This window comes from Typopeltis vanoorti, chromosome 18 (assembly GCF_054136105.1).
Source record: "Typopeltis vanoorti isolate ZY-2024b chromosome 18, IOZ_Tvanoo_1.0, whole genome shotgun sequence".
Lineage (NCBI taxonomy): Eukaryota > Metazoa > Arthropoda > Arachnida > Uropygi > Thelyphonidae > Typopeltis > Typopeltis vanoorti.
The window spans coordinates 68,361,734-68,387,020 of NC_143566.1; the positions used below are offsets into that span (position 1 = coordinate 68,361,734).

Genomic DNA, 25,287 nt, shown 5'->3' on the forward strand with positions numbered 1-25,287 from the left:
ATCTTTCTTACAAGAAATAAGGCAGGATTGCATTTTGGCAGTGTTCAGGCTATTCTCATCCTATTAGAGAATGATAAAGAGATCGGTGTTTAAAACATTTGTTATGGAACATCTTGAAGTTTGAATTAATTAAGCACTTCAAGGTTTGTTGAATACAGAAGAAGAGAAAAGTTTACTCTCATTATTAGCAAAACAAAGGATAGGATTTGATGTTGGTGAAGGAAGGTCATTAACATATAGGAAGAAGAATGTGAGTGAAAGCTCAGTACTCTGGGAATACCCTGCTTGATAGAAAAATCCAAGAAGAGGAAACTAACTATCATAACATGCATTGAACAATTAGAGAGGAAGCTGGTCCTAATTGATGGTATCTTGATAAGGAAGCCTCTATTTCAGACCTTATCAAATGTCCTGGAAATGTCAAAAGCACCCACATGAGTGGAGGAATTGCTGTTGTTTATCACTGATTAATTGTTCTTTTTCCTTAATGCATTACAGTTTGCAGAATGCTAAATCAGTCCTAACTTGATGAGGTGACTTACTGCATTAACACAAAGCAGAATAATTCTGTCCTTGATTATTTAATTAAATCTTGATACCTGTTTTTTTTTCTCTAAAGATATGATTATAAAGTCATTTTCTTCCAAAAGAGAGGTCAGTTTTGTGAACATAAAACTCTTGCTCTAGTCCATAGTCCTTCTCTGTCATCCTCAACAGCTGGTGGAGGGGAAAGAGACCATTAAAGTAGCACTTGTAATGGTCTGATTCTTCTGCTGATTTGATGTTGTTCAAAAATAAAAAATTTTCATTGATGAAAAATTTAATTTTCAACCCAATCTTTGCTTGCAGAAAAGGATGGTTTTAGCACTGGTATCCACATCACCTCTAGATTCACAGGGTGGTCATATATTTTCCTTTTTAGTAAGTTTCATTTCCAGCAAGGAACATATTTTTCTCAAAGTCACATATTTCAAATTCCATTTTATTGGTGGTGTGTCATGAATTTGATGATTATGCTTCACACCAGCAACAGGAATGCTTAAAGTATCCACACCACAAAATGCCTATTCCTTCTTCTGGTTGTAATTAATGGTTGACTTCATCTTCTAAATGCTGGCTTCAGTGTTTCCCTCCTCAGGTTATTCAGATTTTCTGTTTTGTAGTTAGGCTCCAGTAGTTAACAATTTTGAGTAACTTTAAGCACCAGCACCACTTCTTCAGTATTTGTGCTTAGTGTTATTTACACTACTGGTTGACTTTGTTTTTGGGAGTAATTTTCAAAGGAAAACAGATATTTTTATCAGTTCACGAGTCAAATACTATAAAAGCAATTTAAATACAGTATTTATGGTGATAATTTCATGAGAAAATTCTCATGCTGCTAGCAACTTTTTCATTCTTTCATCTCAGAGATGCATAATTCATGTTTTTACCTTTGGTAGAAACTATCCCTCAAAGAAGGTGGGGCTGACATGTTTACATGATGTAACCTTCATTTGACAAGTTTGCTGCTGTATGAAAGTGTATTATTATGTTGTGAAATACTCTTACTGTTAGAAGATACATATAGAGGCAGCACACTTTTTTTTGGAAGATATATGAGGAAGTGAGGGTCTGGAAATTTCTGATAAGCATGTAGAACAAAAATGATATTAAAACACCTGATATAACCACAAGAAAGAACATACTAGTAGCAGAGCTATGAAGGTAACTTATGTTCTTTCTTGTGGTTATATCAGTTGTTTTAATATCATTTTTGTTCTAGATGTTTATCAACTTTCCAGACTCCTCTTGTATTGCTTTTCTGCAGTGACGGCAATTCTTCATCAATATGGATTCACTCTGCCCTTTGCTGACTAATGCAATCCCCACACTCCCAAATGTAAACCATGCTCTTACTGCTTCATTAGCATATAACAGACTAGTACATCTCCATCAGTATATGTCATGTTTATCTTAGACTCATCAACAAAAATTACTTTATCCAGGTTCATCTATGATCACAGTCTTTGCTAGCTCATGCTAATCTTCTTTGGCATGGAATTAATTAAAAGCATGCAAACTGTTTATGAATAAACAGCACACCTGTTGTTTACATGTTGCCACTCTTTAACAGACTTTCCTGAAGTGAACCTGTTTTTCAAAGTTAATGTAATAGTGTTTCTGCATTAGATGCAGTTAGTCTGTCTACCAAAAGCACCTTTTCTTTTAGAGCTGAATATCCAAAATTACTGCATCTTATCGTTAACTTTGACATAGTGGACCTCTGTGTTTTAGACAGAGAATAACTACATTCACTTAACTAACAATACAGTTTACAAGAATAACTCTTCAAACACAAACCAAATATACACTAACTGTTACAAGGGAAGTAGATTAAGGGATAGCAGTACATATCAATTATAATTTGTTTAAAATCTCCTTTTTTTATGAAAATTCCACCCATGAGAGATTACAAACCTATTACAGTAGTACTGTATGTGGGTTAAATGGGTAGCATATAAAGCTTTAGACTTAAATTTCATTTAAACTGTCAATAGTTCAAGAAAAAAAGTGTAGCTGACACAAAAGAGAAAACATTCCCATATTGCCAAATCATTCATTCATTGCTCTCTCTCTACTGATAAAGAATGCCTTGAGAGGGTGACTTGTGTTACTAGATAAAATTGATCACTCCTATATAAGAAAACAGTTCACTCTAAAATGCAATCATATATATTGTAAACAATCAGTCTGAACTTATATGCAAAAATGTAGAATACTAGTTGCATTTTTAGATAGTAATGTTAATATTTTAAATGAATTTATGGATCTTTTTAAATTTTCTTTCATGATAACAAAATCAAAAGTTGTTTGATAAAGGAATATTTTTTCAGATATCTGAAAAATATGAAATAGAAAAAAGAGCAAGAAAACAACTGCAAAATGAGGTTCATGAATTGCGATTACTTGTGAATAAACTCAGCATAGTAAGTATTATAAGCTTGAATTTGTTTAAGGATCATCTTTAAATAATATCCCAAGGAAGACAAATCTTCAAAATTTTACTCATTAGAAACAGAGTATATTAACAGGATCCCTTTTATGATGTGATTGGCTTTTTACTCAAAGCCAATTGAGTTGTCTTCTTATTGAGCAATAAACATTTATATTACTGCTGAAGTATGAGTGAAAGGAAGGGGGGTGGTTGGAAATGTGGAGATAGAGAAATGTAGGAGAATTGCAGTAAGACAAAGGTATGTGAATTTAAAGGTTTCAAAGGTGGGCTGTGAATTCTTTGGTAAGATGGTGAAAGATAGAAATTTTTGGGGGAAAGGAGAAGGATAGAATACGATGAAATAAGATTATGGATGGAAGTCACGGGGGTGTGAGCCATTTCAACTGTGTGTCATCTTCAGAGCTCATGGGAAAAGTGGAGGCTATGTCATGTTGGCTTGGTGTTTTTGTCTTGGGTGTATCTGTGTTGTTGTTTTTTTTGTCGGAGTCATGACCTAATTTTATGTTTTCGAGCTTCCAACTCTCGGAGATTATATAGGGGCAGTGCACGTTTATTGAGCTTTTGTCACATTTTATGGCTATTGTTTCCGATATTCTAAGCATTGTTTCATTTTCCTGTATGTCTACTATTATAGCTTTGTCAATTTGCTGGGTATGCTTCTGTTGTGTAGACTGCTATTTCTGTTTTTCTTTTGGTTATTATGTTTCTTATTGCTAAATGTTCTGGGATTGGTATGTTGCCGTCATGGAAGTGTTCCTGTGGTCTTGTCCATAAAACATCTGATCATGGTACCTGTGTAGATGACATCAGAGTCAAAAAATAGAAAATAATAAAAATTGATTCAAATGCTAATGACATCATAAAAGGGGGTATACTCCTAAAGAAAAATAGGCAAAATAGCCATAAAAATTAATATTTATTTAGAGGAGTAACATGAAAAAATTTCTTTCCAGAAATCATATCTATATTAACAGGACTTTAAAAAAAAATCCATGAAATGAATCTAATTATTTAAAACTATGCTCCTATTTATTTTGTATATTATCTGCAAATTTTAAAAGCAGAACATTGTAAACTTTATTGTATTGTTTTAAAGAAAATCTAGTTTGAAAGAAATTCAACATATATTCAGTTAATTTTGACAATATCCTTTGGTCAGAAAGATCTTTAAATCCTGTCTAGGATGTGAGCAACATTTATCAAGCTTTTTAATTTGAACGTGAGTTATCTGGTCTTATACAGTGGTGGCAAGGTATTCCCTCTTGAAAACTTGGGATTTTGATCTTGCAAGGTAGACAAACCGACCAGGAGAACACACGCAACTAATATCCATACTACACTATGCAGATAGAATTAACTGCCCTATCAAAGTATTAATTAGGTTTTAGCCAAGTTACTTGGCATGGCAGACCATTGAGCCCAACATAAGGAAAAATGGTAACACGTATGACACGGGATTCGGAATCATTGCTTTCTGCATCTCTCTCTCTCTCTCTCTCTCTCTCTCTCTCTATGTGTGTGTGTGTGTGCATGCTTTATAATTATTATTTTATTATTATTAATAATGGTAAATAAAAGTGTAAATGAGAGTATTGTTGCTTCCAACAAAAAGAAGAAGACTCATTAACCTTTACATTAGCTACTAAGATTAAAATTATGAAATTTAGTGATGGTGTATTGAACACAGGTAGGCTACAAGCTTGTACTACTATTATTACAGTTGCTAAAAACAAAGGTACTAATAAACATATTAACAAAAATGTTAATACTTTAATACTAGAATATGACTAATGTAAATAAACTATTTATTTAGATTGATTATGCACAATACTGTAAAATAACAATAACTGTTATTAAATTAACAGTTAAATTTAACAATTAAAAATGTTATTAAATCATTACATATATGGGCAGTCCTCTGTTTACGCCTCACTTCCATTCCTGAAAAAACGGGCGTAAAACGAACCCAATTTTAATGGGAGGTACAAAGTTATGTTCCGTGCAGTCAAAAAAATATGCACGTGAAGTATGTGTAACATTATTATATTTAAAGCTTTGATAATACATACATATATATTTGTTAAAATAAAATTATTAATAACGAAAACAAAACAAAATTATGTACAAAAAATATGAAACTTCGAAAAGATATTACATGTTTCTATGTTGAAGTTCCTGGTTTCGAATCACCTGCATTTTTTTTTTGAAAAAAGTATCCAGTGTTAACTGCCTAGATTTTCTTTTTCTTTCTTTAAGCAGTTCAGTGTAAGGTCGAATAGATGAGATTACACTCACACTCCGTGGTTCATTTCTCAGAGTTCATTGGTCAATATCTCTATGCTTGCAAGATATACGTTTTTATATCTCTCAGAGGACCTTCTTCATTTTCTTTCTCTTCCTTAATGTTGACTTAATTGTTCGACTAATTCTTTTAAATCTTCATTGGAAAATGGTTTATCATGGCTCTCTCTAAGACTTCTGTCACATTTTCAGCTGTAATATCATCCAATCCCACCTCTTGTGCAAGCTTGGCAACATCTTCAATAATTCTTCTCTTGCTCTAATTCCTTGAAGTCGTGCATAAATGCTGGAAAACATTTTCGCCATGCTCCTTTTAAACACTTTGCTGACACTTCATTCCAAGCTGACTTGATGTTGTTAATGCCCTTCAAAATATTGAATGACTGCCAATAGTCTTTAATAGTTTTTCCTGAAGTGTCCAAGACTCTTACCATTTCCATAAATGTGATACGGAGGTAATAGGCTTTGAAGATTGATATAATCCCCTGATCCATCGGTTGCAAAAGTGATGTTGTGTTTGGGGACATGTAAACAACCTTGACATCCAATGGTGTTCTTAATTCAGCAAGGTTTTGAGGATGTCCAGAGGCATTATCCAAGAGAAGCAATGCCTTGACTGACAAATCATTTTCTTTACAGAAGCAAAGCACAGTAGGACAAAAATAATTTATGTATCAATCTATAAAAACGTCTTGTGTAACCCATTCTTTCTTGTTCCATTTCCAATAGAATGGCAGCTTGGCTTTTAGACCCTTGAAGGCACGTGGTGTCTGTGAACGGTACACCAACATTGGTTCAAGCTTCAAAGTTTTGGAGATGTTTGCACCCAACAAAAGTGTGTCTATCTTTTGCAGCTTTAAAACCTGGAGCGGAACGTTCTTCACAGCAAATGAAGGTGCGTGATGGCAAATTTTTCCAGTAGAGCCCAGTCTCATCAACATTAAAAATGAGATCAGGAGAATAGCTTCCTCCTTCTACACAGTCTTGAAATTCTTTAGGAAAAGCAGCCGCTGCCGCAACATCTGCACTTTCTGCCTCTCCACATAATTCGACACTATGGCACTTACTTCAAGACTTAAATCTCATGAACCAACCTTTGATTCTTAAAAATCTTTCTTCGCCTCCATCTGTCTTTTCAAGATCCTCAAAAATTATTTTTGCTTCCTCAGTTATAACAGCCTGCTTCAGAGGAATGTTTTTCTGATTCAAGTCATCCACCTATAATGATTTTTTTTAATTTTTCCATTTTTTTTTCATGAAGTTTACCCCTGTTATAACTTACATGTTTTGCATTTAGTACTGCTGTAGATTGTTGCACAGACTGTTTTATTCTATCTGCATTTTTCATGATTGTAGTAATAGTTGATGGAGGCAAGTTCATACTTCTACAGACATTAGCACTTGTCTGCCCATCTTCCATTCTTCGAATCACCTCCATCTTCTTTTCAAGTGTGATTGATTTCTGCATCTCCTTAACACCAAGTTCTGCTAATTTTTCTGCACTTCTTTTATCAGACTTGGTATGTAATTACGTACTTTAACAATTTAAATACGTATGTATGTAAAAAAAATTAAATAGAACAATGAGATAGATTCAACTGTAAAACTAGGTTTGATGCATATATGTCGTAGTAGCTATGTAAACACTCAAACACTAGAGTGCCTGCTAGCGTCGTTTCTCAGTCAGACCACACTACAGTAAGAAAGCACGTGCAGGCATCCGGCGTTATTGTGAATCGGCATAAACCGAGGGTTGCCTGTATTTACAAGCGAAAAGGCAATGATTTGTTATATGATGGTGGTCTGGAACCTAACGTATCATATACTAGGGTATACCCATATAGTGATTCGTCAGTATGTAGATGACTTTATTTTAAGGTATTTATTTTCATTTTCATTATAGTTGGTTATAAATTTTATCAAAGCTGAAATGCATTTTTTCGTGACCAAAATGCTTTATATATTTCTGTGTACTTAAAATAATACTGTTCAGAAATATCCAGATATTCTAAATAGTCTTTCTAAACTATTTACCTGCAGTGGAATTGTATGGAAAGAAACCTGCAAGTATTGAAAATGATAAAATGCATCAAAAAGGATAAAGATGTAGATTAAAATCTAATGAAAATTAAATGTTTAATTAGATTAATGTTGAATCATTTATACAATATTTTATGACTACTGTTATAGTTCATCTCTTTGCTTGCTTATTATTTTAATGTTTAAGCCAGCCTGGCTGGCTAAGTGGATAGCACCTTTGTTCTCAGACCAGCAGCTGTGGGTTTGAATCCCACTATAGTAGGGATGCTTATGTCTTTAGATTGTAGTAGTAATAGATGAATTTCATTTCCAAGTGGGATACCATCACCCTGCTTATTGGTGACCTGAAAGTGGAATGGAAAATTTGCATTTTTGATATTCATAGCAAAGTTTCTGGATAATCAAAGCATCAGCTCAGCCCACATATGGCATTATTTCATCCATCATGATTAGATATCTGTAAAATATCATGGGTGGGATTAAAATTCCTTGCAACCAAGCAAGACTTGTCTTAGACAGGAATGATTGCTGTATCTTAGTTTGATATAATAGATGTGTACAGTCAGTATTCAAGGGATATTTGAAAAAAGTAGTGAGCCTAGTCTCATTATTTAGTATCTGAAATATCTTAAGCTCAGACTTAGTGTGGTTTCATCTCTTTGGTCCATCCCACCAATGCAAGAATGTTGTCCTAGAACTCTGTATTGCCAGCATGTCCATAGTTTTGCTAACAGCAGTACATTCTATCCTTCCTCCTCATTCGACAAACCTGCATAGATATCCCAAGTATTAAGAGCTATAAATACAGGCTCGCATGCCATTCATTAGTGGGGGTAAAGATAGTCTAGTTACATTCATCATTATCAAAGCATAGTACTGCTCTGCCCCCCCTCCCTTTTTTTTTCCTTTCAAAAAATTATCTCATTTCACCTTCTCTCACTCTCAATAATACACAAATCACTAGACAATATCAGATCTCTCTCTCTCTCTTCTTGAAATGACTTTTGCCATTAACCTTTAGTGGCATAAACACATCATGTCAGTACCTCAGCCTCTAGGAAACTAGGCATCTTTCCCCTCGAGATGCTACTTTTCACTCTGTATAAATCTCATTCTTAGAATACTGGTCTCACAATGAAGAGTATGTGTCAAAAAATCTCCCTAATGATTCTTGATACTGTTCAGATGAGGGTTGTCTGGCTGATCCATGGTCCTTCTTTTACTGACTCATTTCAACCACTGTCCCACAGGTGGGCTGTTTCAATTTTTTGTACAGGTGCTTTCATGAGCATTGCTCCATTACCTGACATTTGTCTTTCCACCACTTTCTACTAGGCCTGTTAACATGTAAGCTGCGGCTACCTGATATCCTTTTTCAGTACAAATGCAAATCTCTGAACCTCTTTGCATTTGTTCTCTGAACAGCTTTTCTTGTAAAGTGTTTCCCTCCCCCATAACGACTAAATATTTTTAGCAAAAATATCAGGTTTCTTCTTCCTTTATCCTTGCCTATAAATGGCACTAGCATGCTGTAGGTTTTACTTCTCATATTATTGAAGTTTAAAGAGAAACAGACATCTAGAGATAATAATTACTGACTAAATTTATTTAGTTAATAAATTACTATACCAGTGTCAATGAAGAGCAAACAACTATTGTTTTCCCTTTTATGGTGATGAAACAGATCTTCGAATGTTGGCTGTTCCATAGCTGTGCCTTCAGTCTGCTTATAGGTTTTTTTCTCCATCTTCCCCCATCCTCACTACTCTTTAATGAACATTGTAAAAATACAGCCCTAATTTCAGTCCCCTCTTAATCTCACAAATATGGCTATGCTACTTGGACAATGTGTTCTCCATGGCACAGTTTAGTAGTCAGGTGATCCAACTACTCATTGGATCCTTATTCTTTTCTGTCTACAGAAAACCTATCCATACTGAAATGTACATACATCACCCCTCCCCAGCTATATGGTGTTAGCAAATATAGCTGGGGAGGGGTGATGTATGTACCTTACCTAATCGAGCTAGACCTGTTTTCTCAGACCATAGTAGTCATCATCATCATCAAATTCCTGCCATGTACCCTCAAGGGGTGTACAGGATATGATAGAACTACATGAAAAATTTACATCATTACTAACTTCCTATCTACAATTTTCCTCCAAATCAGTCTGTTACTTGTCAAGACTCCAATATTACCAGATCTCATATTTCTATCGTCTAAGGCACTTTGTACAGTATCCATCCACCTATATCTCGGTCTTCCTCTTTGTTGTTTTCCTGCCAACTTGGCAGAGAACACTTGTTTTGCTAACCTTTTCTCGCCCATTCTGTTTAAGTGACCATACCGCCTGAGATTAGCTGTGCTAACGCATTCCTGGATGCCGACAATGTCAAGTTCTTTCCTAATATTCTCATTTTTAATATGATATTTGCCATTGATGGCATCTGTTCACACCTCTAATCTTTCTCAGAACTCTCATATCTGCGATCTCTAGTCTTTGGTCAAGTGTTTTACTTCTGACCCAGCTCTCAGATCCATAAGTTAAAACTGGTTTGAACACTGTCTTGTATACAGCTAATTTAGTGTTCCGACTAATTTCTCTCTTATTCTATATGAATTGATTCAATTGACTTCCTAGTATACCAGCTTTGTTGATTCTGTTGTGTATTTCCATATTTAATTTACCACTTCAGTAAAAATCTTGCCTAAGTAGCTGAAATGTTTTACTTGTTCCACAGGTTCCACGTTCACAACACAGTTGACATTTTCAGTGATTCTGCCTATTTTCATTGTCTTTGTCTTTTTATTGCTGACCTTCATACCATATCTATTGCAACAGTTATTCAATTTAGTCAGAGAACCTTGCAGACTTGTAGCGGATTTATTTAGAAGTATAACATCGTCCGCATAAAACTTAAATACAGATCTTTGTTATATTCCCATGATTTCTCCACTATTTGTCGTAAAGTGAAGATCTGATCCTGACAGCCTCTATTTGACCTGAATCCAGCTTGTTCTTCACCAAGCTTTTCTTCCACAATTCTTCTCAACCGTTTCTCAAGTATACTTGCATATATCTTACCAGGAACACTCAGTAGGGATATACCTCTGTAATTCTCAAATTGTTTTATTTCCCTTTTTATATATGGGTACTATGAGAGCTCTACTCCAATCGTCTGTCTGGAATTCGTCCCTCTGTCCAGGCATTCTGAACTATGCAGTGCTGCCACTGTAAGACTTTTATACCACCATACTAGAGCATTTCTGGTTGAATATCAGTTACTCCTGCTGTCTTTCCACATTTCAAGCCTTTGATAGCTTTTTCTACTTCAAGTATGGATATGTATTGTTGAGTGTTTTTTTACCACTGTGCTTCCTTCATTTAGCAATTTTTCGAAGTAATTACTCCATACTTCAAGAATATCTTTTTCTCCCGTTTACATGTCACCTTTATCATCTCTAACTCCTTTTACGGCACTCTTTCCTCCATTCCTGAGCTTCTTCAACAACCTCCAGAATATTTTGCCACCTTCTTGATATTTATTTTCTATGTTCTTGCCAAAGTCCTCCCATGACTTTTGTATAGCTAGTTTTGCACACTGTTTAGCTTTCTTACATTTGTCTCTGTATTCTCTAAGAGCACAAGATGACTTATTTGCCAGGAACTTTTGATATGCTTTCTTCTTTTAATTCACTGCCTCTTTAACTTCCTGTGTCCACCATGGAGTTCTAATTTTTATCCTTGCAGACAACTTTACCACATGCCTCTCTAGCTGAATCAATCAGGGTTTTCTTCAAGGCTTGCCACTGAATCTCCAAAGTTTGGTTCTCAAACTCTTTCATTTTTCCTTCAATAATCTTTGTGTATTTTAGTCTATAATACACAAAAGTGAATCATTTAAAGCGAATAAAAGCTGAGAGCTGCTCAACTTTTATTCGCTTTAAAACTTTCTTACATGTCATTCTTTTCAATATGAAATTCAATTTTATCTTGCTCAAGACTAAATAGTGATCACTTTCAATTTCAAATCCTCTGTACCCTCCTGTGTCCTGCACCAAGGAGAAAACATCACTATCAACAATAACATAGTCTATGGGACTTTTCTTATTCCTTGCCTCTTCTCTCCATGTGAATTTGTGCACATTTTTATGTTGGAACATGGTGTTAGTAATAACCTCCATGTCTTGAGCAGAAATCCAACAGGTATTTGCCATTATTATTAACTTTGCTCTTTTCTCTAAATTTTCCCAAAACATTTTTGTATGTTTGACAATCACTTCCTACTCTGCTATTTAGATCCCCAACAAGAGCCAACTTTTCCTTTTCCATTGTGTCAGCTGCTTTCTCTAAAGACTCAAAAACTTCCTCCACTTCTACCTTAGTAGAACCTTCTGTGGGACCATAGGCACAAATGAGTCTCATTGTCCAGTTCCCCATTCTGATATTTGTCCAAATCATTCTACTTGAAGCTGCCTGCCATTCAAAAAGATGAGCCTCGTATTTTGTGTTGAATATTGAATACTATGGCTACTCCTTCTTTTCCTTGATTGTCATTGCCTGAATATAACATTTTGTATTTATTGCTCAGAAAGATCTCACCAGTTTTTGTCTTTTTTGTTTCAGTTACCCCTATTATGTTGATCTAGTACTTGTCTAATTCCTCCGCTAGCTCCATTTCTTTGCCATTCAGGCTTCTTATGTTGATAGTACCGATCTTTAACTCTGTTGATGTTGTGTTGGAGTGTGTTTTCAGATTTGTTCCAGTAGCTGACTTTTCGCTGTTCGCCCTGGTTCCCTGGTGAAAATGATGGGGCTTTGTTTAACCGGGCGATGCCCCAGCTGACATGAAATTTTGTCATGTTGTACCATCATTTTGTATTTTGGTTTAACGAATAGGAATACAATTTGGTCGGCTAAATCCCAAATTCATCCACAACACTTTTTTAGTCAGCGACTTTCCCTTTCACAAAATTAATAGAATGCTCTACCTATCCCCCCAAACCCAACCATTTCCAAAATCTAAAACACAAAAAAACATTTGCCATTCTTTAAGTTTTAAAAGTACAACATACAGACTGCCTTCAAGCCATACCAAAAATTAGTTGCCCTTATCTGCTCACTGAATGATTCTCTCCATCTACTTCACATCCTGGGATCAACAGAATTCTTGCTCCTGCAAACTTTCCTATTTTGAACAAACAGTAAGAAATGCCAGTGTGTGCCCGGTGGAACACGGATACTGCATCCATTACACATTACAGTCATTCTCCAGTGACAGACTATTATGGATACAGATCACCAGATCCAATGGAAACAAAACCTCCCTTTCATACAGGAACAGATATAAATTAGAGAATTTATTTCTAGAATCTACAACAGCATTACAACATTCACAAAACTTGTACACATTTGGCTGCTTCACTTTATCTAAAATATGGGACTGTTATTTTGAGACCTTCAATGAGTTTTCATCACCACATCCATAGAGGGTGCCAGTTAAGAATGTAGGATCCTGACTTCCATGCTCTGTCTGCATATGCCTTCCTGCTAATGTACCTGCATCCAGATGCTTGGCTGTATGTCTCTGTGCTCATGAAGATGACTTGGTAACCAAGGCAAAATATTGGCATAGTAATTTTTGACCTAAATAAATTTAGTCATTAATTATCTCTAGATGCATGTTTTCTCCATTAAACTTTATCATGAATGATAAAGTTTTTAATCAACATCCAAGTATCCATACCTGCTTCTACAACCTCTCAAAAAATAAAAAAATACAGACTGCTCTAATAATCCCTCAGATTGGGGTTTCTGCAAGAACCAAACTTGTACTAGTATGCATTGTTAGATTAATTGGCCAAGTGGTTAATGTATCTTCTTTCCAACCAATGTGCTATGGGTTTGAATCCCATGGTGGTCACAAGTGTTTTTTGAATGTCTTAAAATGAGAAATGAATTTCATCATATAATAATAGGTTCATAAGATATTTCATCCCATAGATGATAGAGAAATCCATCCACCAAAACCTTTCTGCCATCAGTTCACATATTAAGAATCATATATTTTTCCATATAAGATACATTTCCATGGTGTGTGTGTGTGTGTGTGTGTGTGTGTGTGTGTGTGTGTGTGTGTGTGTGTGTGTGTGTGTGTGTGTGTGTGTGTTCCACTGGAATGTATGTACATTCCACTTCAAATTCATTTTGTACTATTTGTCATCCTTATTTGCCAAGCAGATATCTTTGCCTCTAACCAGTAGGATGTGTTTTCGAATCCAACTGAGGCATTGATGTTTGTGAAAGTCTTCTGGTGAAGGATGACTTTGGCCTGGTGTGAGATAACCATCATGCTTATTTAATATCTGAAGTGACTTGAAAAAGCCATATTTGGTCTCTAAAATAGGTGAATGAACTGGATTATTTAACTGTTAAGCCATCAAGCCATTCATAATTTTAAATGTATGAATTTCACTCATGAAAGGTTTGCAACATTTCATGAATGAGATTCATATTTAAAAATAATAATAATAATGAATATATACAGGGTTTCAAATTAAAGTACCCCTATACAGAGCAATGTGTAGAGAACTAGTAGAGAAAATAACATCACACTTGGTAGGTACCATGGGCATATATTCATGGTGTGTTAGGTGTGTAGTGCACACCCATGGATAGCAATATCACTGATATTATATTTTTGCATTTATTCCCATTAAAGACTCCCCTAACTGAAGAGGACTATTTTCGACATGTAAACATTGCATCACAATTGTGGTAATATCCCATGTGTGCAGTCACATGGGTATAATACAGACATCTTTGAACAGACATACAGCTGGTGCAGTGTGTCAAATTTAAATATTAGTTTTCCCATGGTTTTAAACCATCCAGAAGACAAGGCAGGATATGAGACAACAGCATCCAGAAATCATTGGTTGTGATTGGTTATTGTGTCAACCATTCTAATTGAACATTGTCATAAGTTGCTGTTTTTATTTTCTGAGTTTCATCTGTTTTGTGTGAACTGACGTTTTTAAGACACCAGTATAGACAATTTTTTAGTATATAATTTTCTATAAATAATTTATAACTTTTTTTTGTCCATATTTACAGTGGGAAACATTGTTGACAATCTGCTGAATGTCCTGTTTTCTTCCAGAGCTTTTGCAGATTGCATGATTGTAGTTTAAGGAGGTAAACTTTGTCTTTCTCTTCGAAATTATACCTTTAAGTAATTCAAATATACCATCGAAATATAGCATTTTTCTCTTATTGTTTTCTGATGTCTTATAACAAAGACATTGTCCCCCACACACACACACGCACACTCTATGAGATTTGGTTACAGTTAATTGCTTTAGACCAATTAAGATGAGTGCTGATGTGCCATCGATTAAAAAAAAAAAAAAAAAAAAAAAAATGCAATCATTGTCAGATTGATTAATTTTGTAGTGCAGGTTGCATTAAGCCACACGACAGCATACTCAAGCGAAATGGGCCTCAGACGCTCATTTCAATGGTGTCAATGCCATGACAATAAAAAATTTAGTTCAAAAATGACCAATAGGAGAAATATGACATTGCGAGTTGGAAAAAATTATATTAATATGAATCACATGATATGCGATTGTGAAATGATTCACAGTCAATGACAAGTAAAGTTATTTGAATTTATTTTGCTCATTTCATAAAATAATGTGATGCAAAAAACATATCACATAGAGCTGACATCTGCCAGAAGTTGTCATAGAGATCTCGATGATTAATGCACTGCTGCATTCAATGCATTGGCCTTTGTGCAGGACCAATAACTGATACCACCATGCCACATTGTCTACAGCAGAATGCAACTGATCTGTCAAAAGGTTTTGCACTTTTGACAGATTTTGTCTTTAAAATCCACCAGGTGAAGAACTTTGAAGATACTTTTGAGGTATCCACAAAGCCAAAAGTCACAGGGGTTAAGGTCTGGTAAATGCAGTGGGCATTTCATAGAAAATGAGCGACTACTTACTCTATCCTCTGTGAAATGTTGAGGCAGTAATTGTAGAACTTCACATTATGTGTAGAGATGTGCTCCATCTGACATCAATGCTATTGGGTTGAGGCACTATCTTTGCTGCAGTTGTGGGATGATGAAACTGCTCAACATGCCTTTATAACACACAGCCACCAAATTGGATCTGTGACCTGCACGACTGTGCAGGTCACAGATCCAATTTGGTGGATTTCTTTGAAGAAAAACAACCTGATAACGAACTTGAGCATAAATCCTATCTGTACTGTGACCTTTAGCAGATGTAAGAGAACATGTTGAAATGCACAGAGATTCTGTGTAGTCCTCATGTGGCAATTTTGAGTATTTACTGTTCCACAAATGTAAAAATGCACTTCATCACTACATAGGATGTTCCAAGGCCAATCCTGGTCCCTCCCTCCATGTGTGCCAGAAATATCATTGCAACCATTTCTCGGACACCAACTTCTCCTACTTGCAACTCTTGGCTGTGACTGAGCTTATATGGGTAGCATTACAATGCTTTATACAAAGTTCTCCATACCATTGTGTATGGCAAATCTAATGGTCTTTCTATGGCACATGCACTGCATGATCCTACAGTATTCTTATTTGACTACTCAACAACTGCAGTTGCAACATCTTCAGTCATTATTTGCAGAATTTCAGATATATACCTTCTTTCTGGGAATGTTAAACTGCCTGTGTTTAAACTGATGACCATGCATTGCACTGCATTTGGTTTGGTATCATTGGACCCTTTTGCATCTGGACTCATGAAGTGCTGTGTAGCTTTTCCCCCATTCCTATAGAAACACATCACATTCAGCCAAAGTGAGACCCATTACACAAGTTATTCAACTTGAGTAATGTCAGTCTCGCTCCTTCGTTTTGTACTGCCTTACAGCTCATGTAGTATGCAAAATTCACTATCTTTTCTCACCCACAGTGCCATATTTCCCCCTATCAGTCATTTTTTAACTAATTGTTTTGTCAAAATCTCTTCCCTATAATCTGGTTAGGGTACTCACCAAGGTTGAGGGTGTTTTGCTTACTGGTTCTCTCTACAGATTGCTGCGTATATATACACACAAATAAATAGATAACCATATTCCTTATTATACACAAACAGTATATTTCATGAAATCCTAACCTACTGATACATTGTGACATATTTTAACTTAGCATTCAAAGTATTAAAATATAATAGATTAAGGTCATACTATTTAAATTTTATTATTTGTAAATTTCATTAAATATATTTTAATTCATATTGTCTCTGAACTTGTAGTTCATGTTGCTCCTTTTGTAATCGTTGATATAAAGAGATAAGGAAAGCTTTTATGTTATGAAACACCCTAAATCAGAATGTGTCTTTTGAATGCAACTATTTTTTAATTAAAAATGAAATAAAAATATGGAGTTGGATTTGAGATTGCAGATGGTGACGAATGAGTATATTAGTGATAAATTAATAAGGTGGAGGAGCTCCATTGAATTTTAAAATTTGAAACAGATATGAATAAAGGAGTTAAAAGCATAAAAATAATAGCACACTATTAAAATATGATAATAAATCTGGTAATGAACAATGTGATATGATTAGTAAATACACTACAAAACTTGTAAATTTAAAAATGAAAAATATTGAAAGATTAAAAACTAGACCTTAAAAACTGCAAAGTATAAGAAAAAATGTAAAGGTCTTGAAAATGAAACAAAAATATATGATGAAAGATGAAATCTATGTCATTTATTCTTTGCGTTGTTGGTTGTATTACTTTTTACTCTCTCTCAGCAGAAATGGTATTTAATTACAAGTATTAAAATATAATAGATTATTATATTTTATAATTATATTTAAGTGGCAGGAATTTTGCCATAACTTAAATCCAAACACTTCAGATACCACACTTTGGATATCGACTGCTAATCAATGAAGAGACTTACCGAAGGCAAGTGAGACTAACACACTAAAAGACTCGGATGGAAATATCAAAATTGGAGACATGGAGATCTCAAACCTTGGCCTTTCATTTTCAAAATATAAACAAACTAGAGATGAATACTAGCAAAGACCATCAAATATCAAAACCGGCTTGACAGCAAAAAAAAAAAAAAAAAAAAAAAAAAAAAAAAAAAAAAAAAATGTTGCAAATTCCTCAAAATATAAAAACAAAGTATTTTGGGATCTATTCTCAATCTCTGAATTGAGAGGATGCCTTGGAGCAGGGGTATCAAACTCACACACAGCAAAGGACCAGTCAATTAGATGTATATCTCATGCTGGCCATATTCAATATTATTCTGTGAACCAAAACATAAACTAAAAAAAGAAAGGCTCTGAAAAAAAAGTCCCTTTTGTTGCTGGGCCTTTACGACTTATGTAAACAGTTGCACCACCATTTAAATTTATAACCATTTTTATTTTTAAATTTTAAAAATATAACAAGTTTATAAAATATAAGTTCAATTACATTTTATTCATACTTTAAGAAAATTATTTAAATACATAATTTTGACTTGCAAAAGTAAAGATTTTTATCTATGAGTACTTTTTTTAATTTGATTTTGATCCTGAAACCTGACATCTTTTCTTCTGTACTAACATGTCAATATCTGCTTTTTCGTTTTGTGTTGCAATATGAAGTATTTCATTTAATCTAGAATCTTTTATCTGTGAGTGGAACTTTGACTTATTAAGTTTCATAATTGAAAATAATTGCTCACATACATAGGTGCTTCCTAAGATTGACAACATTTTTGCACAATAAATTTTATATTTGGGATGTTTACTACCGAGGTATTTATAAAAATTTGGTATGCCAACTTCATTATATTTATTTTTTAGTTAAGTATTGCGCTGCAGTTCAGTTACTTCCATTTGTAATTTTTCATCAACATTTTCAATATTAATCCCTTAACGTACCAATTAAAAATCAGAAAGCGGTCGTTTTTCTGCCAATGTTTTGGGCGAGGGTGATTTGCTGGATCAAATTCATCATTATTTGAAAAATAATGATGAATTTGTGCAAATGCAAACAAAATGGCCAATACACGCCATTGGCAACTTTTCTCGGCTGAAAGGAAATAGGCACAAGATTGTCTAGTGTCTATATTCGGTTGTATTTATATGTGAAACCAAAATTCAAAATCAATTTTGGTGCAATAAACAAAAGACGTGTCACAGACGTCTTTGTATGTTAAGGGGTTAATTAAAAACGTGAACTGAATAATAATAATTCATTTTCAAACTGGTTGAAATCAGAAAGTCTTTTTTCAAATTCATTTCATTTCTTCAGTTTGAGGATTGTACTTTTCAGCATCATTATTATTTCGAGAAATCGATTTAAGGATTTTAGGAAAGTGGGCTAAATTATTCTTTGCCAATTGGATTTGCCAAAGATAGAGCATTGCCAGAAATGACTTAATTGAATCATATAGACATATCAGCTGTTCACATCCTTGCAGAGCAGTATTCAAAGTGATTAAGTGGCTTGTTATGTCAACTAAAAAGGCCCAAGTCTTTGCACCTTGGTGAGCTGAGGAATCAATTTTCCTTTGGATGAAGTAAACATGTCAATTTCTTTTAAGAGTTCAAAAAATCTTTTTAAAACTACGCCACAACTAAGCCACCTAACCTCCGTATAATATATCAAACTGCTGTATTGTGAATCCAATTCGTCCAACAAAACATTGAAGTGTCTGATTCAAGGCATGAGAGTGTATCCAGTTTACTGTTTTAATTACTACACTCATGACATGTTCCATCTTTAGTTTTTTACACAAAGTGACTCCTGGTGTATTATGCAATGGAATAGTCTAAGTTTTTCCTTGCACAACATTTCCTTTTTCATTTGAAGTTTTGTTACAAGTCTGACGTTAACACCAACCATAGCAGGAGTCCCATCTGTAGTCGCACTTACTAATTTTGACCAGTCCGCCTGAGCATTTTCAAGACTTTTCTCAATACACAAATATAATTTCCTGTCGTTGTTCCTGACATAAGCACTATATCCAATAGTTCTTCAGTCACATTAATATCGTCATCAGTGTCACGAATAAGTATTGCTAACTGGGAAGTAGTAATAATGTCTGTATTAATAACATCAATTGCAATGAAAAACGCTACAAAACGCTTTATTTTTTCACTCAATATATCTTGGAAGTTCTCTGCTATATCTTCAACACGCTCCGCAACTGTATTTCCTGATAGGCTTATACTTTGAAATGCTTTGCTTTTTTTTCTGGACATATGATTTCGACTGCACTTAAAATTCGATTTTTAATAAATTCTCCATCAGTAAAAGGTTTCAAAGCAAGAGCAGTGTTTTCACTTATGATGTAACTACATTTAATAGCAGCATCACTTGTTGTGATAACATTCGAAAATATCCTCTGTTGAAACTTGAGTTCATTTTTTTAATCTTTAAGTTTGTCATCACGCATCTTTTTTGTATAATTATCACAGTTCTTATGGTTTGTTTCATGATGCAGTTTAGGTTATATTCTTTCACCATGGCGACACTTTGTCTACATAACAAACATGTTGGAATATTTTTTACTTCCACAAAGAAATATGCCTTCTCCCATTTTTATTGCAAGTTCTGCCTTCTTGATCTATTTTTTTTTTTAACTTTAAATTCAGACATTGTTATGGGCCAAAAAAATAGGTTATTGAGGTAACTTTTTATTAACACACTATCATATTACAATGGTAACCTAACTTATTGACATTGTATCACGTGGCTTAAAATGGCTGCGTGACAACTAACTTCCATTCAGTGTTGCCAACATTTGACGATAGAAACATGGTATAAAGAATTGTGGTAATAAGTTTTACTTTTGTTTAAAGCTGTCATAAAACATTTAGAAGCTTGAATTTTTTCTGTTTTAATCCTCACTGGATGTTAGAAACATTGATTTTTAGAAAAGAAATCATTAAGGTCGTGGGCCGGATACGAAGCTTTTGTGTGCCATATCCAGCCTGCTTGCCACCAGTTTGCCATCCCTGCCTTGGAGAGACTAGGTATAAATAAATCATGTGGACTGGATAACATACATGGAATTATGATCAAGCATCTTCCTCCCCTAGCCCTAGATTGGCTACTTCATTTATACTAGCCTAAAACAAAGAAAAGATCCAAATGACTAGAAAATAGCCATAATCATACCAATTTTAAAGCCTAACAAACCTCAAGATCAACCAGGAAGTTATCACCCAATTTCACTGATTTCAGTTTCAGGAAAATTGATGGAAAAAATGATGCTTCAGTGTTTGAACTACTATCTAAACAAAAATAGTATCCTACACATTTTCAGACAGCTTTTCTACTTAACCCAGTCAATTCAAGATAACTTCCAGATCAAATCTACCATTGCAGCTTTTATAGATTTTAGCAATGCCTTTGACCAGGTGTGGAGGCAGAAACTCTTTTCTAAGCTTTGTCATATTGGAATAGAAGGAAAGGTTCTAAACTGGATTTATGACTTTCTAAGAAATAGAACATTTCCAGTTAGAGTAAGTGATACTTCTTCCAAGAAAGTGAAAATCAGACAGAGACTCCTTCAAGGCAGTATTTTGAGCCCACTTCTTTTTACCATCTACTTAAATTGACTCAGATAAAATAAATAAATAAAGAAACAAAGATAGCTATGTTTGCTGATGATCTGGTCCCGTTCTCAGCTCATAACAACTTAGAAACAGCTGAAGGTCACTTAAAGCCATTGAAAGTTTATTTACGTGCTGTCAAAAACAAAAAATCAAAATTAATCCTACTAAATCAGAAATTTGTGTATTTACCATTAATAATCACCTCAGAAAGTGGAGACCAAAGATTAAGCTAAACAGTCAACTAATTACATTTAATGAAAATCCCAAATACCATGCTCTGGATCCATCATTAAGCTTTACTAAACATATCAATAGTGTTGCACTCAGAGCAAAATGAAGACTAAATATCATGAAAAGCATCTCTGGTAAAGAGTGGGGAGCTGATGCTAAAACCTTAAACATACATCTCTATTATCCAACCAATAATGGAATATACTTTGCCCATCTTGATGCAAACATCACAAACAACCAGTTTAGACAAGCTTACAAAAATTCAGAAAAGTACAGCTAGAATCATATGTAAACTAAGGAATACAATTCCTGGAAAAAAAAGCAGAATTTGAATCCAGCCTTGTTCCTTTGAATATTAGGCAGCAAGAAAATTTTACTAAATTTGAGAAAAAAGAGCCAACCTTGCACATCATAGAACAAGTGAACTTTTTAAAAAGTGGCAACAAACAAACAGAATGTCCAACTACCCAGCAATTCCTCAAAATCAAGACAGGCAAATATATTTATTAATTTTGAATTAGGGAAACATGAGAAAAAAGCTTAGAAAAACCTGAAATTTTGAGATTCATTAGCTCTTTCAAAAATAATGAAATATGGACCTGATTCAGTAAAGATCCACACAGATGGCTCCAAAATTCCAAATGGCAATTCTGGGAGTGGCATACTCATCTATATCTCTCAAGATATAGAACTAAAAATAACCAACAGTATAGGATGCAACTCTTACCACGCAAAATTAATAGCTGCATTTGGATAAACAAAACCCGAAGGAATTTATATTTTTCACAGATTCCTTAACAGCCCTTCAAGCTATTAAGAACTGCTACACAAGCCATTAAGAAATACTTAGACACATCAAAAAACATAAACAAACTACATAAAGATTCCAAAAGAATTTTTCAGTGGATTCCATCTCATGTGGGATTAAAAGGAAATGAAACTGCAGATGAAGTAGCAAAAATGGCTGCAGCATCAAGTGATGCCACAGATTTTGATCTATTTAAAACTACTCAAAAAAGAAAACATAAAAAGAATGTTTCTTCCCACTACCATGATCTCTTGACTCAAGACCAATCAAGTTTAGCAATGGCATAAAAGTCTTCCCCATCTGCAAAATCTATAACTTGTATGAATATTTCTAAATGTATACTTTATAACAGTGGTGTTCAACCTTTTTTACTACGCAAGCGACTTTTCTATAAAAAGTTATTCGGAGATCTACTCTCTTATAAGTTATTCAGCGATCTATTCTCTTATATAGATCACATTCTCGCAATCTGATATCTGATTACGCATAAATAAACAACTAAAAAAAAATACACAACGAAAAAACTTTATTTGTGTATTTAAAAATTTATTTATCACTTTTAATTATTTTAATACAACAAAAACACAAAACAAATATATTGGAATAAAATATTTATTTCTCTGTTTTGGAAAACCAAAGTTAGAAAAAAACAACAGATTGATTACAAACTCACAAGTTACAGGAAATGCTGTTTGATTTAAAAAAAAGAAAAAAAAGTTATGTGAAATTTGGCATTGTTTGGACCTCGCAATATTTTCTTAGTCAAGTTGATATGAAGAAATGGCCAATATCGCAGACAATCATCCAAATGATCATTTGTAATTTGGTTTCTTAATTGATTTTTTATGACGTTCATATTTGAAAAAGCGGATTCTCACAAGTATGTCGATCCAAAACACGACAGAATTTTTCGCGGAATATCAGTTAATATCGGAAATTTTTCATGTGTATACTTCCAAATGACTTCATTGTTTATTGATTTTAAATGTAAACTATTCTGAATGCTTATTATCTCAAGTTCTACTTCAGCTTGATTTATATCAAACAGTCCACTAATTTTATTTGAAATTTCTGTGATGTTCAAGTTTTCTTGAAATGGATTATTGATAAAAGATACAATCATTTCAGTTTTATTAAGATCTTTAAATCTTGAATTTATTTCTTCCTCAACTAATTCTATTTCACAAATAAATTCTTTTAAATCATAGCAAAGCATTTCTTGATTTTGTTCAAAAAAATTTAGTAAATATGGCAGATGTCTAAATTCGCAGTCATTTAGATTTTTCTTTAATGAACTTAACATGTCAATTAAATTTTATCTCTACCTTGTAACTCTAAATTTAAATTGCTTAATTTTGTACAGAAATCTACTGAAAATGATGAGTATAACAACCATCTTTTATCACTCAATTGTGGATAACTATCTCCTTTTTCATCGAGAAAAATTTTTATATTGTTAATTAATACAAGAAATCTTTCTAAAAATTGACTTCTGCTGAGCCAGCGAACATTATTGTACAACAGAAGTTCCCTATCATCATCTGCCTGTAATTTAAATAACCGCCATTGCAGGGCTTTTCCTCGAAAAGAATTTACAATTTTAAATGTAATATCCAAAACATCTTTTGTGTTTAATCTTTTACTACACAGTACTTGGTGAATAATACAGTGGTACGTTAAAAAAGCTGGATATTTGTCATCGTTTTTACATAATGAAATGAAGCCTGATTTATTACCTATCATTGCAGGAGCACCATCAGTAGAAATAGACACAAGTTTAAATAGCGGAAGTTTGCATTGTTTCGCAAATTCATCAAATGCGGAAAATATGTCTTCTCCCCTAGTCCTTCCCAATAATGGTATAATTTTCAAAAGTTCTTCTTTACTTGAATAATCTTGAAATACCATGTGAATAAATATCATTAACTGAGCAATATCAGTGAAGTCGTTTGATTCATTAAATTGTAATGAAAAAGCAACACACTGGTGAATGTCTGACATTAATTGAGTATTCAGATCGGTACTTAAAATTTCAACTCTTCTCATAACCGTTCTGGAAAGTTGTAAATCTTTAATATTCGAAATGATTTCATTTTTATTTTTAAAATCAGAAAATAAAGATTCTGCTACTGCAAGAAATGATTCTTTTATTAACTCTCCATCAGTAAAAGGCTTATTTTTGCTTTTGCTAATAAATGACACACTTTCAAAGATACAATAGTGGCTGATATTGGTTTATTTATTACTTTCGAAATCATATTTTGTTGTCCAGAAAGTCCTGCCTTTAAATTTATAATTTTTGATTTACGTATTTCGGAATTTTTCGGAAAATCTTCATATTTTGCATGTAATGATCGAAAATCTCTCTCAATATTACCTTTTTTTGGAATTCACCAATTCCAAATGGTGAATTTGATGAATTACAAAACAAACAACAATACTTTCCATTTACCATTGTAAAGAAAAAACCCGTTTCCCATGCCTTGTGAAAATGATACATCTTTGATACACTCATGATCATCCTCATATTAAACGGAATGTATACAGTGTGCTTTTGTTATACGTCTACTTTTGCTATCTAGTCATTACTGCGACATTGTAAACTTTTATTATTATTTAACTTTGTATACTTGTAATTTCTATTAATTACTTGTGATGTCTTTTACTCTATACTTTATTCTCCATTATTCTAATTTGCTGTGCGTGCTTTCTCTCCCAGAATCTCTCGTTTATCTTATTATGAGCTATGTTTATCCACCTTTTGCATTATGAGTCTTATGCCTAAGATATTAGAAACTTTATTTAAAATGGGACTGCGTCATTAATATCTTTGATTAGCAAAAAGAACTCAAATATATGGCTGGTAGATTTCTCTCTCTCTCTCTACACAAAAATTCCTACATTGAAACTTTTACAAACAGTCGTGGTCTATTCTTTTTCTTAATTTCACGCTTTGACCAACTCACTTAGATTCCCGCTCAACAAGTCCGATTTATTTTAGAAACAGTGCAGTTGTAAATAAACAAACAGGCAGCACTCTTTTAACAAGAAAGTCAAATGACAATTATTTACATGACTATGAAATATACACAATTTTAATGTTAGGGAGATTGCTTTCTCTATCCATCTATAAAAACTCTTTAGCAAAAATTAGAACCTTCTTTCTTCAACATTAAATACTTTCTTTAACACATAAGGTTACCTACTCTTAGTTTACAAATTTTTTCTTATTAATCTCTAAGCTTACTTGTAAAGAGGTTACCTAAATCTG

The 25,287-nt window shown here is 33.7% G+C and overlaps 1 protein-coding gene across 3 annotated transcripts in view; it reads left to right on the plus strand.

Moving 5' to 3' along the window:
• LOC150096745 (uncharacterized) overlaps window positions 1-25,287 on the plus strand; it is a 178,141-nt gene that overhangs the window by 147,530 nt on the left and 5,324 nt on the right. For 2 of the 3 annotated variants that reach the window (XM_090408294.1, XM_090408296.1), the window contains one exon: window positions 2,877-2,969. In XM_090408294.1, coding sequence (XP_090264420.1) covers window positions 2,877-2,969 — 93 coding nt within the window. Of the gene's footprint in view, window positions 1-2,876; window positions 2,970-14,459; window positions 14,541-25,287 lie in introns of all 3 variants that reach the window. The other variant, XR_016549812.1, reaches the window with a different exon arrangement.